The sequence below is a fragment of the Podarcis filfolensis genome (genome assembly GCF_964270895.1).
Source record: "Podarcis filfolensis genome assembly, chromosome: 1".
NCBI classification, from domain to species: Eukaryota; Metazoa; Chordata; class Lepidosauria; order Squamata; family Lacertidae; genus Podarcis; species Podarcis filfolensis.
In genome coordinates this window covers 119,823,772-119,835,904 of record NC_139604.1, presented here as the reverse complement: position 1 = coordinate 119,835,904, position 12,133 = coordinate 119,823,772, and the positions used below count along the sequence as shown (strand labels likewise).

The 12,133-nt window shown below is 44.9% G+C and overlaps 1 protein-coding gene and 1 long non-coding RNA gene across 2 annotated transcripts in view; one reads left to right on the top strand and one right to left on the bottom strand.

Moving 5' to 3' along the window:
* BEGAIN (brain enriched guanylate kinase associated) overlaps positions 1-12,133 on the top strand; it is a 177,882-nt gene that overhangs the window by 33,350 nt on the left and 132,399 nt on the right. The window contains exon 2 of the mRNA XM_083614916.1: positions 1,598-1,626. Within this exon, the coding sequence (XP_083471042.1) occupies positions 1,598-1,626 (29 nt within the window). The remainder of the gene's footprint in view (positions 1-1,597; positions 1,627-12,133) is intronic.
* On the bottom strand, positions 7,361-7,952 carry LOC310747068. The gene is made up of 2 exons (XR_014540879.1): positions 7,800-7,952; positions 7,361-7,629 (listed from the first exon to the last, which is right to left on the bottom strand). It is a non-coding gene; the product is annotated as an uncharacterized lncRNA (long non-coding RNA).

Below are 12,133 nucleotides of genomic sequence, written 5' to 3'. Positions count from 1 at the left end.
CACACCCCGCCCAGAATTCTGGGAACTGTAGTTCCCCCCTCACAGAGCTACAATTCCTAGCACCTTTAAACAGCATTTCCCAGTTTCTTTTTTAATTTTTATGTTTGGTAGGGGAGAAATGTGCTTTAGGATTATCTAAAACAAGAGGCTTTGAAAAGACAGGTCTTCTAATCTTCTGGGACTAAAAAAAAAGGATGGGAATATACTTTTGAGATGTCGGGTTCCCAGACTCGCCCTGGCGCTTTCATCCTCTAATTCACAAAACTGGGATGGAAGGGGGAAAGCAGAAGAGTCCGCCCACCCACTCTAGATGTGTGTGAAGGGCAGGCGGAGCCAAAAGAAGCCTGACAGCTCAAAATATTGGAGAGAATTGTGTCGATCGAGGGTGAATAAAATGGTTGCACGCCATACACTGAAAGGGGAAAGAATTCAAAAGAAATGAAACGATGCAGGGATAGATGATAGATAGGTAGATAGATGATAGATAGATGATAGATAGATGATAGATAGATAGATAGATAGATAGATAGATGATAGATAGATAGATGATAGGAAGGAAGGAAGGAAGGAAGGAAGGAAGGAAGGAAGGAAGGAAGGAAGGACACACTAGTATGGTAAAAGCTGCAACAGAATCCGAACTCCCCCCGCACCATCCTGGTGGCTTCATCTGGGCAGATCTCAGGAAGCAAAGGGTTATTCAGGCTCCCAAAGAGTCAAGCGCTGTTGGAGAGGGGTGTCTTCCTTGGCCGGGTCTGGCGGAACAGGGGTTAAAAAAAGGAGTCCGCCTGAAACTTTCCCCCCACCCTCTTGCCGGTGCGGATCAAAGGGACCCCGGCGTGGATCTTAAAGGGCAAGGCGGAATGCGAGAGAGATGAATTAAGATCATGAATTACAGGGTGGGTGGGGGACACACACACACACAAAAAAACCAACCCTAACGCGATCCCTGAAACTCTCGCTCGAGCTGCGTGCGCGCGCTCCATCTGCCGAGATCTCGGGGAAACGTGATGAATTAAAAACTCCAAGGTGGTGTGGGGGTTTTTTGGGGGGAGGGGGGAGGGCGAGGGAGGAGAGAAACTGGAGATCGAGGCAGCGTCTATGTGCCACGTTGGTGCGCGCCTGCCTGCCTGCCTCCCTCCCTCCCTTGGCTCCTGTTGGACGGGGCCACCCCTCGATTTCAACTTTCTCTCCTGCGGAACCCGCTCGGCACAGTAACCTGTTACTGGTTCTCCTTCCACCTTCCTCCTCCTCCTCTGCCTTCTTCGCCTGGGCGCTACAAACTGAGTCATTCCGTGTTGCCCATGTCTCCTGGGGAGCTCGCCAGCCTTTCTGCAGCGTGTTCGCTGCTGCTGCTGCCTCCGCCGCTGCTGCTGCTGCGTTCTTCGGGAGTTCACCAGTCAACGTGCAGCCCTGCTGCTCCCATGCAGATCTGGGGTCCGGGTCTGGCCGGGGCTCGGTAGACGGGAGCCGGCGGCAGCAGCCAGCCAAGCCTGCCAGCCAGCCTTTTTGGATAGCCTGAACTATGCATAAATCTGCCGAGTGAACGCTGCTGCTCCCTTTCCATTCACTTGCACCTTGTTTGTTTGATTTCTTGTAGGCCTCTGCGGCAGAGATGGAGAAAATAAGGTAAGTCAACCAGTTTGGGGGTCTCCCCTTCTTTCTTTCTTTCTTTCTTTCTTTCTTTCTTTCTTTCTTTCTTTCTTTCTCTCTTCTTCCCCTCCCCTCCCTTCCCACCCGCCCTCCTGCACTGCTTGTTATAAAGCAGGCTGTCTGCTGGGTCTTATACTGATTGAAGACCATTCATTTCTTTATTTGGGGTACTTTGGCTATCTGGAAGTAGATTCGGTTGCCTGGTTTTGGAAATCTCAGGGGTCTGGAGGAAACTGGGGTGGTGGGTGGTTGTTGAGAGCCTTTTGCAAAGATGTCTATTTCAGAAGGAGCCTCTGTCTGCACAATGCCATGTTTCCATTGCCAGATAAAATAGGAAGCGATACAGTCGATTAAACAAACGCAGTAGCCACCACTTGGGTCTCTTGCCAGAGCATGCTTCCTCTGCTCAGTGAGAACAAGCCAGATCAAATAATTCACAGGGAAAGAAGAGGAAGAGAGAGCTGTCAGTTGAGGGGCTGGGTGGGAATCAACTTTGCATCAAAGCATCCAATTGCCTGTTGTTTGTTTCAGTGTAAATGGTGTAATATTGGTGTTTGGTTTTTTTGTTTTATGTTTATTTTCTAGCTGGGGTTTTGTTTTGAGTCATTTCTTCTGTGTTCAAAATGTTGTCTGCCTGTAGAAGTTTCTTCTTAGCATCAACCCCCTGCTTTCAGTCAAAGGGGAGATGGCATTTGGAAAATGTGCAAGTTTCCGAGCTCATGTTTTGAGTGTTGCTTGGGAGGTTTCGTTTCTGTATGTCGTTGCAAGGCATTAAAAAAGAAAGGAAGGAAGGAAAAGCCATAGATTTCTTATGGAACCAATTACGACTTGTTTTTGTACAGCGCACAATTAAGTGTGAATGATCTTGTCCACACTTGGAAATAAGCTTCACTGAAGTCCATGGGACTTTCTTCAAAGTAAATATGCATAGGATTTGGACTGTATGCAATACAGTGGGGTTTGGAGCTATGTTACATCCTCCCTGTGTTTTGACAAGGTTTATATTACCATCCAAATGTTTTCTGAGCCAGGGATGGAGAACCTGTGGCTCTCCAACTGTTGTTGGATTATGGTACCTATCATTCGTGGCCATTCGCAGTGCTGGCTGGGGCTGATGGGATTTGGAGTCCAACAGGTTCTCCATTTCTGTTTAAAGATCTGGGGTTTATCAAGAGTCTTTCCTACAGCTTCCAGTAAGCCATTGCCATCGGTAGAGCCAACAGAATACAGCTTTCAAACTCGTTGGTGTCAAAAGGGCGGCCACAAAGTTATTAAAAAGTGTCAGAAAGTTGCAAAGCTCTGTGGATTCTGATGAAAAGGTAGACGAACACAAACGGGGGGGAAGAGGAAAACTGACTGGGTTCCTTTAGCTGGATCTTAGCTGGGGGAAGTGCAGGCAGGATTAGTATTCACGAAGACACTGCTTCTGAACACACCCTTGACACTGGTAGCTTTCTTTCATTTCTCATTCATTCCTGCTTGGCCTCATGGCCATCAGGGACTAGCCTGGAGGTTCGTTATGGTTCATTAGTGGTCTACAAATACATGGGGATGGGAAGAGTCTGTGTAGTCCAAAAGTATTTACTTTCCTTCCTGTGAAGAGCTTTGCTGCTGCTTTGAGCGAAGGGTCCTCTTCTGTGTCCTCCGTTGATTTAAGGCAACCTGTGGCCCTTCAGCTCCAACCAGCATGGCCAATGGTTGAGGATGATGGGAGCTGTAGTCCAACAAGATCTGGGTGGCACCATTTTGGGGAAAGATTGCATTATTCACCCATCGTCGTGCATGTTGCCTTCTAGTTATCAAATTCCACCAGTCAGGGAACGAACAGCACTGAATCAAATCCCACGTATAGGATATTGCCTCTAGGCATGCCTAACTGCGGAAGATGTTACACTTCCTTTCAGTATTTCCATACCATATAGAACAGAGTTGGATAACCTGCAACCTGCTATGTTGTTGGATTCCAACTCCCACCAGCCCTAGCCAGCATGACCAATGCTCAGGGATGATGGGAGTCAGTGGTCTGGCAATATTCGGAGCTCCCTCGACTGAAGAAGTTGAAGGAATGGGAAGAGATGGGCTGCCCAGGCCTTTTCAAGCGAAGGGAAATATTGTCAACAGAATTATGCTCCGGTCCTCATTATTCAGCCAGAAAAGCTCCCGAATTGTGAATTCAATGTAAGTTAATTCTTGCTTCTGCCACAGCTCAATGATTTTGTCATGCAACTCCCCCCCCCCACACACACACACACAAAGACTCTGTTGGGCATTAGCTCAAGAAGGGCCCAAATTTTCATAGCTGTACATTTTTCTGCAATCACATACCGCAAGATATGATCACTGATCTGTCCCTTTCGCAAATGGGAAAGTGGGGTTGAAAGAAAATGTGTTTCCTCCAAACAAAGCAATAACATCATAACAGAAGGTATTCTGGGGCAAGCAGAACCACGGAAAGCTAAGCAGGCTTCGTAGCCCCAGAACTTCAAACACTGATTTCAGGAGCAGCCAACACAAATTCCAAGCCCCAGCCAACATAGCCAATAGCTATGAATGCTGGGAGTTGTAGTCCAACAATGACTAGAGAGCACCTTGTTGGCTACTGCTGCTTTAACTAGTCAAAGGTACCTCTTTTTCTGTGCAACTGACTGCTTCTACATTTTCATTTATTTAGGCATCTTCTACTCATCATTAAACTCAATCCTAGAGCAGGACACAACATGGAAATATATACTACATGATAAAACAATTTTTTAAACAAAAAACCAAACCACAACAGCAATACATCAGGGTTGCATCATGGCAGCAAGAAGGGGACAATTGCAATCTGTTCTTAAAGTAATAAAGTGGACTGATATACTCCGCATGCATGCCAAAGGCACAGGTCCCCTTTCCTGCAGAAAACAGGCTGTCTGACATCCAGTGCAAATAGCTATACAGTGGTACCTCGGGTTACAGACACTTCAGGTTACAGACTCCGCTAACCCAGAAATAGTACCTCGGGTTACGAACTTTGCTTCAGGATGAGAACAGAAATCGTGCGGCAGCAGGAGGCCCCATTAGCTAAAGTGGTACCTCAGGTTAAGAACAGTTTCAGGTTAAGAACGGACCTCCAGAATGAATTAAGTACTTAACCCGAGGTACCACTGTAGTTTTATGAGGCAATACACTCATAAGTAAATGCAATACACTCCCTAAAAATATGCTTTGTTTTTTTCCTTTTGGGGCCATTTCATCTTGAGTGTATGCAAGGGCTGGGCTTTTAAAACCTTGCTGGAGGAGGGGACAGGCTTCTCTGTCTCCTGAAAATCTGAAAGAGCATCCTGCTTCTAGATATGCAACCAGCTCTCTCTTTATTTTTGCCATCTTGGCTTAAAAGGCAGTTTTGTATATAGATACTTGGGTTTCTTTGCCTCTGGTGCTGTCCCAACACGAGCACAACCTGGAGTTATCACATCTGGGTTGCATGGTGCTCTTCTAATATATTGTTTTAAGCAACACATTTCCATTTATAACACACACCCACGTCACTCTTCATAATCAGGAGGTCCATTTCCACTCGAGGAAGTCCGAGATGAGCAGTGAGCCGTGGCTGCACTCGGTGTAGAGGCCAGCCAGGAGACCCAGCAGTGCCTTCATATTCAGGATGCTCTGGCCATGCCACGGCCCATCCACCAGCAGTTACCCCAGCCTCCCCAGCTGGGGCAGCCAGCCAAGCCCATCAGGCAGGAGGGAGAGGCTACCACAAAGATGCTGAGGAAGCCTCAGCAAGATCCTGTTGGCCTGGATGAGCTTTCAGTGCTCAGGCCACCGCACAAGGAAGGCATGTGTGCTGGTTCCGAGGGGGGGGGTACCGTGCGGCGTGGTCTGAGTCCGGTCCTGGGTCAAGGGTCTGGAGGCTGTCCCTCAAGGGTGAAGCGGGGTCCAAGGCAAGGAGCTGGGCGTGATCATGAACTCCAGACGAGCAGGTCAGGGTGCTGGCAGGAACAGGTTTCCAACAATGTTGCTCCTGCAACCTGGGACTGGGCTGACTGGCCTTTATCTCCTCTGAGGCCTGGGGCGGTCCCAGCCCACAGGTGATTCACCTTCCCTGGCCTTAAGGCAAGCACTCCTCCTGAGAGAACTTAGTTCCCTCCGCCTCTCTGCCCTGAGCCTCTGCAGCTCAGGAGAAGCTGGAGAGTTACTGGACCCAGAGGCAACCTCACCTTCCCCTGACAGGGCTGGGAGAGGAGCACCTGCAGGCAATGGGTCCTCGATCACCTCCGGGGCCAGAGCGGATTCAGCTCCTGAGGATCCAGCACAGGTGGGGCTCTTCAGATTCAAGCCCCTGCCCCGGCTCAGCCGGCCCTGGAGGCGGGGACTCCTGTGCAGGCTGGGATTCCTCCGATTCAGCCTCTGAATCAGATTCCCAGGCCATCACAGCAAGAAGCTAAGGGTGTTGGCAGGTGGAAGCATCCTGAACACGGAGGTGTTGGTTGGCCTCATACTGAATGCAGCCATGACTCGCCACTCCAGAGGGACAGGTTCATCTTGGACTTCCTTCGGTAGAAATGGACCTCCTAATTATCAAGAGTGACATCAGTGAGTTCCTCACGAACGGTGCCTGGGCATGCTACTCAGAGTCAACATCGACCTTACCACTGGTGGTGAGCCCGAGAGCCCCACAATCCTCCATATTGATGGGATAGCTCAGTTAGTAGAGCATGAGACTCTTAATCTCAAGGTTGCGGGTTTGAGCCACATGTTGGTGGAAAGATTCCTGCATTGCAGGGGATTGGACTTGCATTGTGGTCCCCAATTGATGGTCCTCAGACCCCAGGGGGTCCACATAATCCACCCAAGGGGACTGTGACACCATTCACATAACAAAAAACTACCATAGAGACAACAACATTTTCAAAAGTAAGGGGTCCATGGCTTGGCTTTTGAAAAACAGGGGGCCCGCAGTACTAGCTAATCAGGAACCACAGAACTAGATATGATTCTTGTGGTACCTTCCAACGATATGATTCTATGATCTCACTAACCCTGCCACAATCTTCCAAATTCTCTCTACCACTCCCTCTCAGTGCTATCACCTCAGCCTAACACTTATTTTAATTTACCTGATATACTTACCTACACATTTAACATAATACATGCTGTCGCATACTAGTTTACTGTAATTACGCTGATATTTGCACAATATCATTTACATATACATCACAACATCACAACCACGTGTGTGAATCACATCATTCTCCTGTAGCTCAGGAGGTTTGCCAACATGGTGGCCTTCAGAAACTGCAGGACTAAAATTCCAATCAGCTCAACCAGAGATTGTGGGAGCCATAGTTCAACAACAACTTCTGGAGGACTCCACGTTGACTGTCCCTCCTATATCTCAGCTACCCACAAAATCATCACAAGTAAAAATTGAGATAATTTCCTCTCGTCATGAGAGAGTTTCAGCGACATCTTTAGATTCCCAGCTTTAAAAGGAAAACAGAGAGAGTGCATGCTGATGTGAGTGGGTTGTTAAGGGTTCATTAACAGGGCTTCATTTAAACTCTACCTCTCCATTTATATTTACTAAAAGGTAGTAATACTGGAAAGGTGCTCCCACTGTAGAAAATTGAAAGATAGATGATGGACCATGAACTCCAAGACAGATCTTTGTAAAGATGTGGAGACGGGAGAAGCCAGATGGGAACACTAAATAGTAGAGCTCTGATTCTTTGGTTTCAATGTTGAGGTTTACTGTAGCAGTTTTAGAGCACATTCATAAACCTGTCTACTCAGAAGTAAGTCCCATGGATACTGAGATTCATCTCTTTTCCAGTCTTCAACATTCACCCTTGTTTCACTTGGCTTCTACTTTCCTTCCTTCTCCTTCCTGGATTAGTTGCAAGAGTGATCCCACTGAATCTGGGGTCCTGAACTGAATGATTTGATTTTGCAAAAACTTCGTAGCCAATCAGATGTTGTTATGCCATGATGTTGCTGTGGGAAAGTGAAGGCAATTCAGAGAATAAGATGAATGAACTGTGCAAATGAACGAGCAAGTAGCAAATAGTCTAAAAAGCGAGCAAAGTTCGCAAAAGCCCAAACAGCATCATCCTAGGTATGTCTATTCAGGAAACTCTAGTAATGTTGAATTTAGTAGGACTCACTCCCAGAGAAATGCGCTCAGGGATGGATTCAGCCTGAGTCATATGGGCTTGGTTCTTCTAAAGAAGCAAAATGTGTGATCTCAGCACTCGCCCAGTGAAAGGGGCAGGGTTCTATTGTCTGCTTCCATGGCAGCCGGAACAACTGCTGGGTCAGAATTCTTCTTCACATCAAACCTTCTCAGCAAGAAGCAGTGCTTCAATACTGTGATGTAATCCTGTATATCATATTCTCTTTGCTGGAGAGTGGGTCAGGAGAATGATTATATGCCATCAAAGATTGGTACAGGTAGAAGAACTGTGCAGCACCACAGAGAGGAAGCCTTGATATTTTCTTTGTCAGTACCACATTTTCTTATTCCTTACCATCTTGGGTATTTTAGTTATTCATAACTATTTCTTTTAAAAAAAGGCTTTACATTTTAAATCTGGTTTATGCCACAAACTCAGGGGGATGATGAGCCCCTTGCCATACAAAAATTTTACTTTGTTTCAGTTTAGGATGGACTGAATTCACCAAGCTGGTGCCCTCGATAGGTAGTTTTGGACTCTCAGCTCCCATCAGCCAGTGGCAGCATAACCAGTGGTCAGGGATGATGTCCACAAGTTCTAATGTCACGGGAGAGGGAGAAAAACTTTTCTCTATCTGCTTTCTCCATGCCATGCATAATTATAAAGAGTCACAAGCACTGCAAGCTTTCACCATAGGGGAGCCATGACACCCTCTTGATGATGTTGGCTGTGGTTTTCTGACCCTTTTCCAACTCTGCAATATCCTTTTCTAGGCGAGGTCACCAGAGCTGTAGACAATATCCCAAATGCAGTCCCACCATAGATTATGATATTAGCAGTTTTCGTTTCAGTTCCTTTCCTAATGATGGATTTTGCCTTTTTTCACAACTGCCACACACTGGGTCAACATCTTCGTCAAGTTATCCTAGTGACCCCAAGTTCTCATTCCTGGTCCATCACTGTCAGTTCAGGCCCTATGGGGAATTAAACATTTTTGCCCTGACATGCTTCACCTTACGTTTGTTGGAGTCCAACACTGTCTGGAGGGCATCAGGTTGGCAAAGGCTAGTTTAGGCTGTAGATTTCTTGGAGCTGGGACTTTCCTTTTGCTTATTATGGGTTGTATTCAACATAACACTAAGGCTACAGTGCTGTCAGCACAAGGATTTATCCTTGCACAATGGAATATTCTCCTCAGCTTTCCCTGTATGCCCCCTAAATCCATTCTGGGGGTTCCCCCCAACCCTCTGGAGCAGATGTGGGAACAGTGTGGGGGCACATGGTGGGAGGAGAGGGGGAGAAGTCTGGTTTTCCTAACACTAATCCTTGTGTGCACACAACTATTTCATTGACTGATGTCCTATGTTACAAATAACAATATCAAGTTCTGTGTGCACTGATGGTACAGTAGAAAGAATAACGTTGACTTAAATGAAGCTTGACATTTTATGCTGCATCAGTTTATTTTTTAAAGTGTTTCCTTCCGTTTTCCTTTGCATTAGCACAGGGCTCATCCAAACTTACCTCTATTCCGTGTTTCCAAGCGGTTTCTCCATCACCACCACCACCACTACAGCGCATTCCCCAGGAAAGCCTGTGTTTGTTTGTTTCCCCCCCAAAAAATATTCATTTTATAACACAAATAAACAACACAAACAGAAAACAAACAATACGAACAAATTCTTGTCTTGTCCTTATTTTTTCTAAACATTGTTAGGTGGGCTTCCCCAAATCCGCCCTATCTGATTTTCATTTTACCTCATCTTTAGCAGTTACATATATCATCATTTCTAACCATTTTTTTCATCACGCTTACTTTAACCATAAAAATCTTCACATTTTATTACTTACAGATAATACTGTTTTAAAATACACTATCTTCTACTTCTAACCCTACAGCCTATATCCACTTCCAAAGCTATTCTAAGATTTAAATATTAACATATTTTTTCAAATGTTCTTTAAACTTCTTCCAGTCTTCTTCCACCGTCTCTTCTCTCTGGTCCTGGAGTCTCCCAGGCAGTTTGGCAAGTTCCATATAGTCCATCATCTTCATCTGCCATTCTTCAGAAAACCTGTGTTTTACCACTGAATTTGAGCAAACAGCAACCAGGTTTTCCATGGAAAAAGCACTGGGGACAAAGAAAACCCATTCGGACACACAGTTTGAAAGTGTGGACCTGTATCTGGAAAGTCTAGATGAGCCTAGAGACTAGGAGATTCCAAGTAAGGAGAAATTGGCCAAGGTCAGAGGTTAGGGTAAAGAATGGTGGGAATCCAAAACACATTGGGGGAACCAGGTTGGGGGAACCAGGTTGGGGGAACGAGGTTGGGGGAACCAGGGGGAACCATGGCTAGGATATGCCATTCTTCTCCCTGCTTCTGGTGGATTTCTGCTGCCAGTCCAAATGATGGATAAAAATCTAAAGGTGCTGTATAAATAATAGAGATGGGTGGGATGATCTATTTGAGTCAACATATCTGAGGCTCTTGGGTATGACTTTCATCATGAAGGAACTGAACTAGACTAATTAAATTTCACATTGGTGCTTCACTCAGAGTACAGCTATTATCTGATCACTTTCCTGGGATATTTGTATCCCAGTAATTAAAGTTACCAGATTAATAAGGCAAAACAGGAGGTGAAATTGCCACGATGGCAAATACAGTCCTTATTTCAAACAAGTGATGATTACTTCCCAGCTTAACCATTCAGCGCTCTGAAAAATATTATTTAAGGAGCAGAGTCAATAAGGTTGAAGCCAGAACTTCATTATACCCAAGGCAAGATTCTGGAATGTAGGGGAAAGTTTATCCAGAAAAAGCAGGGCAAAACTGCAGGAAAATAAAAGATCTATTACAAATCATTCTAGATTCACTGTGTGATGATTTATCTTTAGACATTTAAAAAATCAGTAAGGGATTTTTGAAGTTACAAGGTGTTAGAATATCACGAATGCATGCTGGAATCAAAGTTCATTTCTTGTGTTTGGTATCTATTGTAGCAGTTGCTCAGGTATGCAAGACTGAAGTCAGTCCAGTAGTCCTTGGTACATACTTCATGCAAAACAAGATTGTTTGCTATTAAGAGTCAGATTATACCATGGGCTTGTTGTATAGTAGAGAGTCAATCAGAAGTATTCCATTTGTCATTCTAAAATAGACATAGAAGTGACTCATCATTGTGTGAAGAATAGGAAGGACAATAGTTTCTCAGCAGAGGTTAAGTAGCACTTATTCGGAAGTGTGTAAAAGTCAGTGTCTTGCCTAAGAATACTTAAATAGATTTGTGACTATATATGATGCAAACAGGCTTCAATGGTAAACTTGGGCTCTTGCTGACTCTGCTGCATGAAATAGGATTTTATGATACATTTCTGTTGTTTTATTGGCCCATTTATTGTGGATTGCTTTTATGTACACCACTCAGGCAGGGGTGGCTGGTGTCTGTTGGGATGTGTGGGGCAGAAAGTAGGGAACCCAAATAGTGAGTGGAGCCAGAGCAAATGATGGATGGAGCCAACCTGTTCTAAATTTGTTCCCATCCTCCTCCCTGATGAGTTCTTTAAGGGGCAACATTGAGACAAAGGAGGAGGAGGAAGCAGACACGCAGGGCAGTTCCTTGATTGATTGAAATTAAAAGGTTGGCAGATCACGGGCTGGCAAAGGACAGACTGAGGTTGGTGTGGCACAGCCTCATTTGCCCTAATGAACTAGCCTCCATTGTACTTAGAAATTTGAATAATTAAGTGGTATAAAAATGTCTTAAATAAAATAAAAAGATAATACTCTGTCCAGAGACCAATGGTATACAGGCTTTAGTCAATATATCAGACAATGTACAGCATAAGAGTAAGGTCATTTATTGAACAGGTAAAAATATTATATTTGTGGATATCATGGGATGTATTCACGCAACTTTTACTCAGAGTAGACCCATGGAAATGAACAGACCCAAGTTAGCCATGGCCATTAATTTCAATGAGTCTACTCCAAATGAAAGTTATTTGAATACAAATGCAAAAAAATATTTTTGTACACAGGGGTACAGGCATACTTATAGAAAAATGGATTACTGTTACATTTTGCATGATTTTCCACCAACAGAAATTATTTTGCAATCTACCACCAAAGCTGTTTTGTATCTCTTGGTATATTTCTTAAAATAAAACATGCACAAAGCAGTCCATATTAGATTGGAATGCTGGCTTCAGTATTGGCCATATGATATATATTTAAGTTCTAGCAGCCCTTGGAGCTTGAACCAAATACGAGACTTCATAAATGTTTATAGCACACTTGAATCTGAAACTCGAGTTGTTATT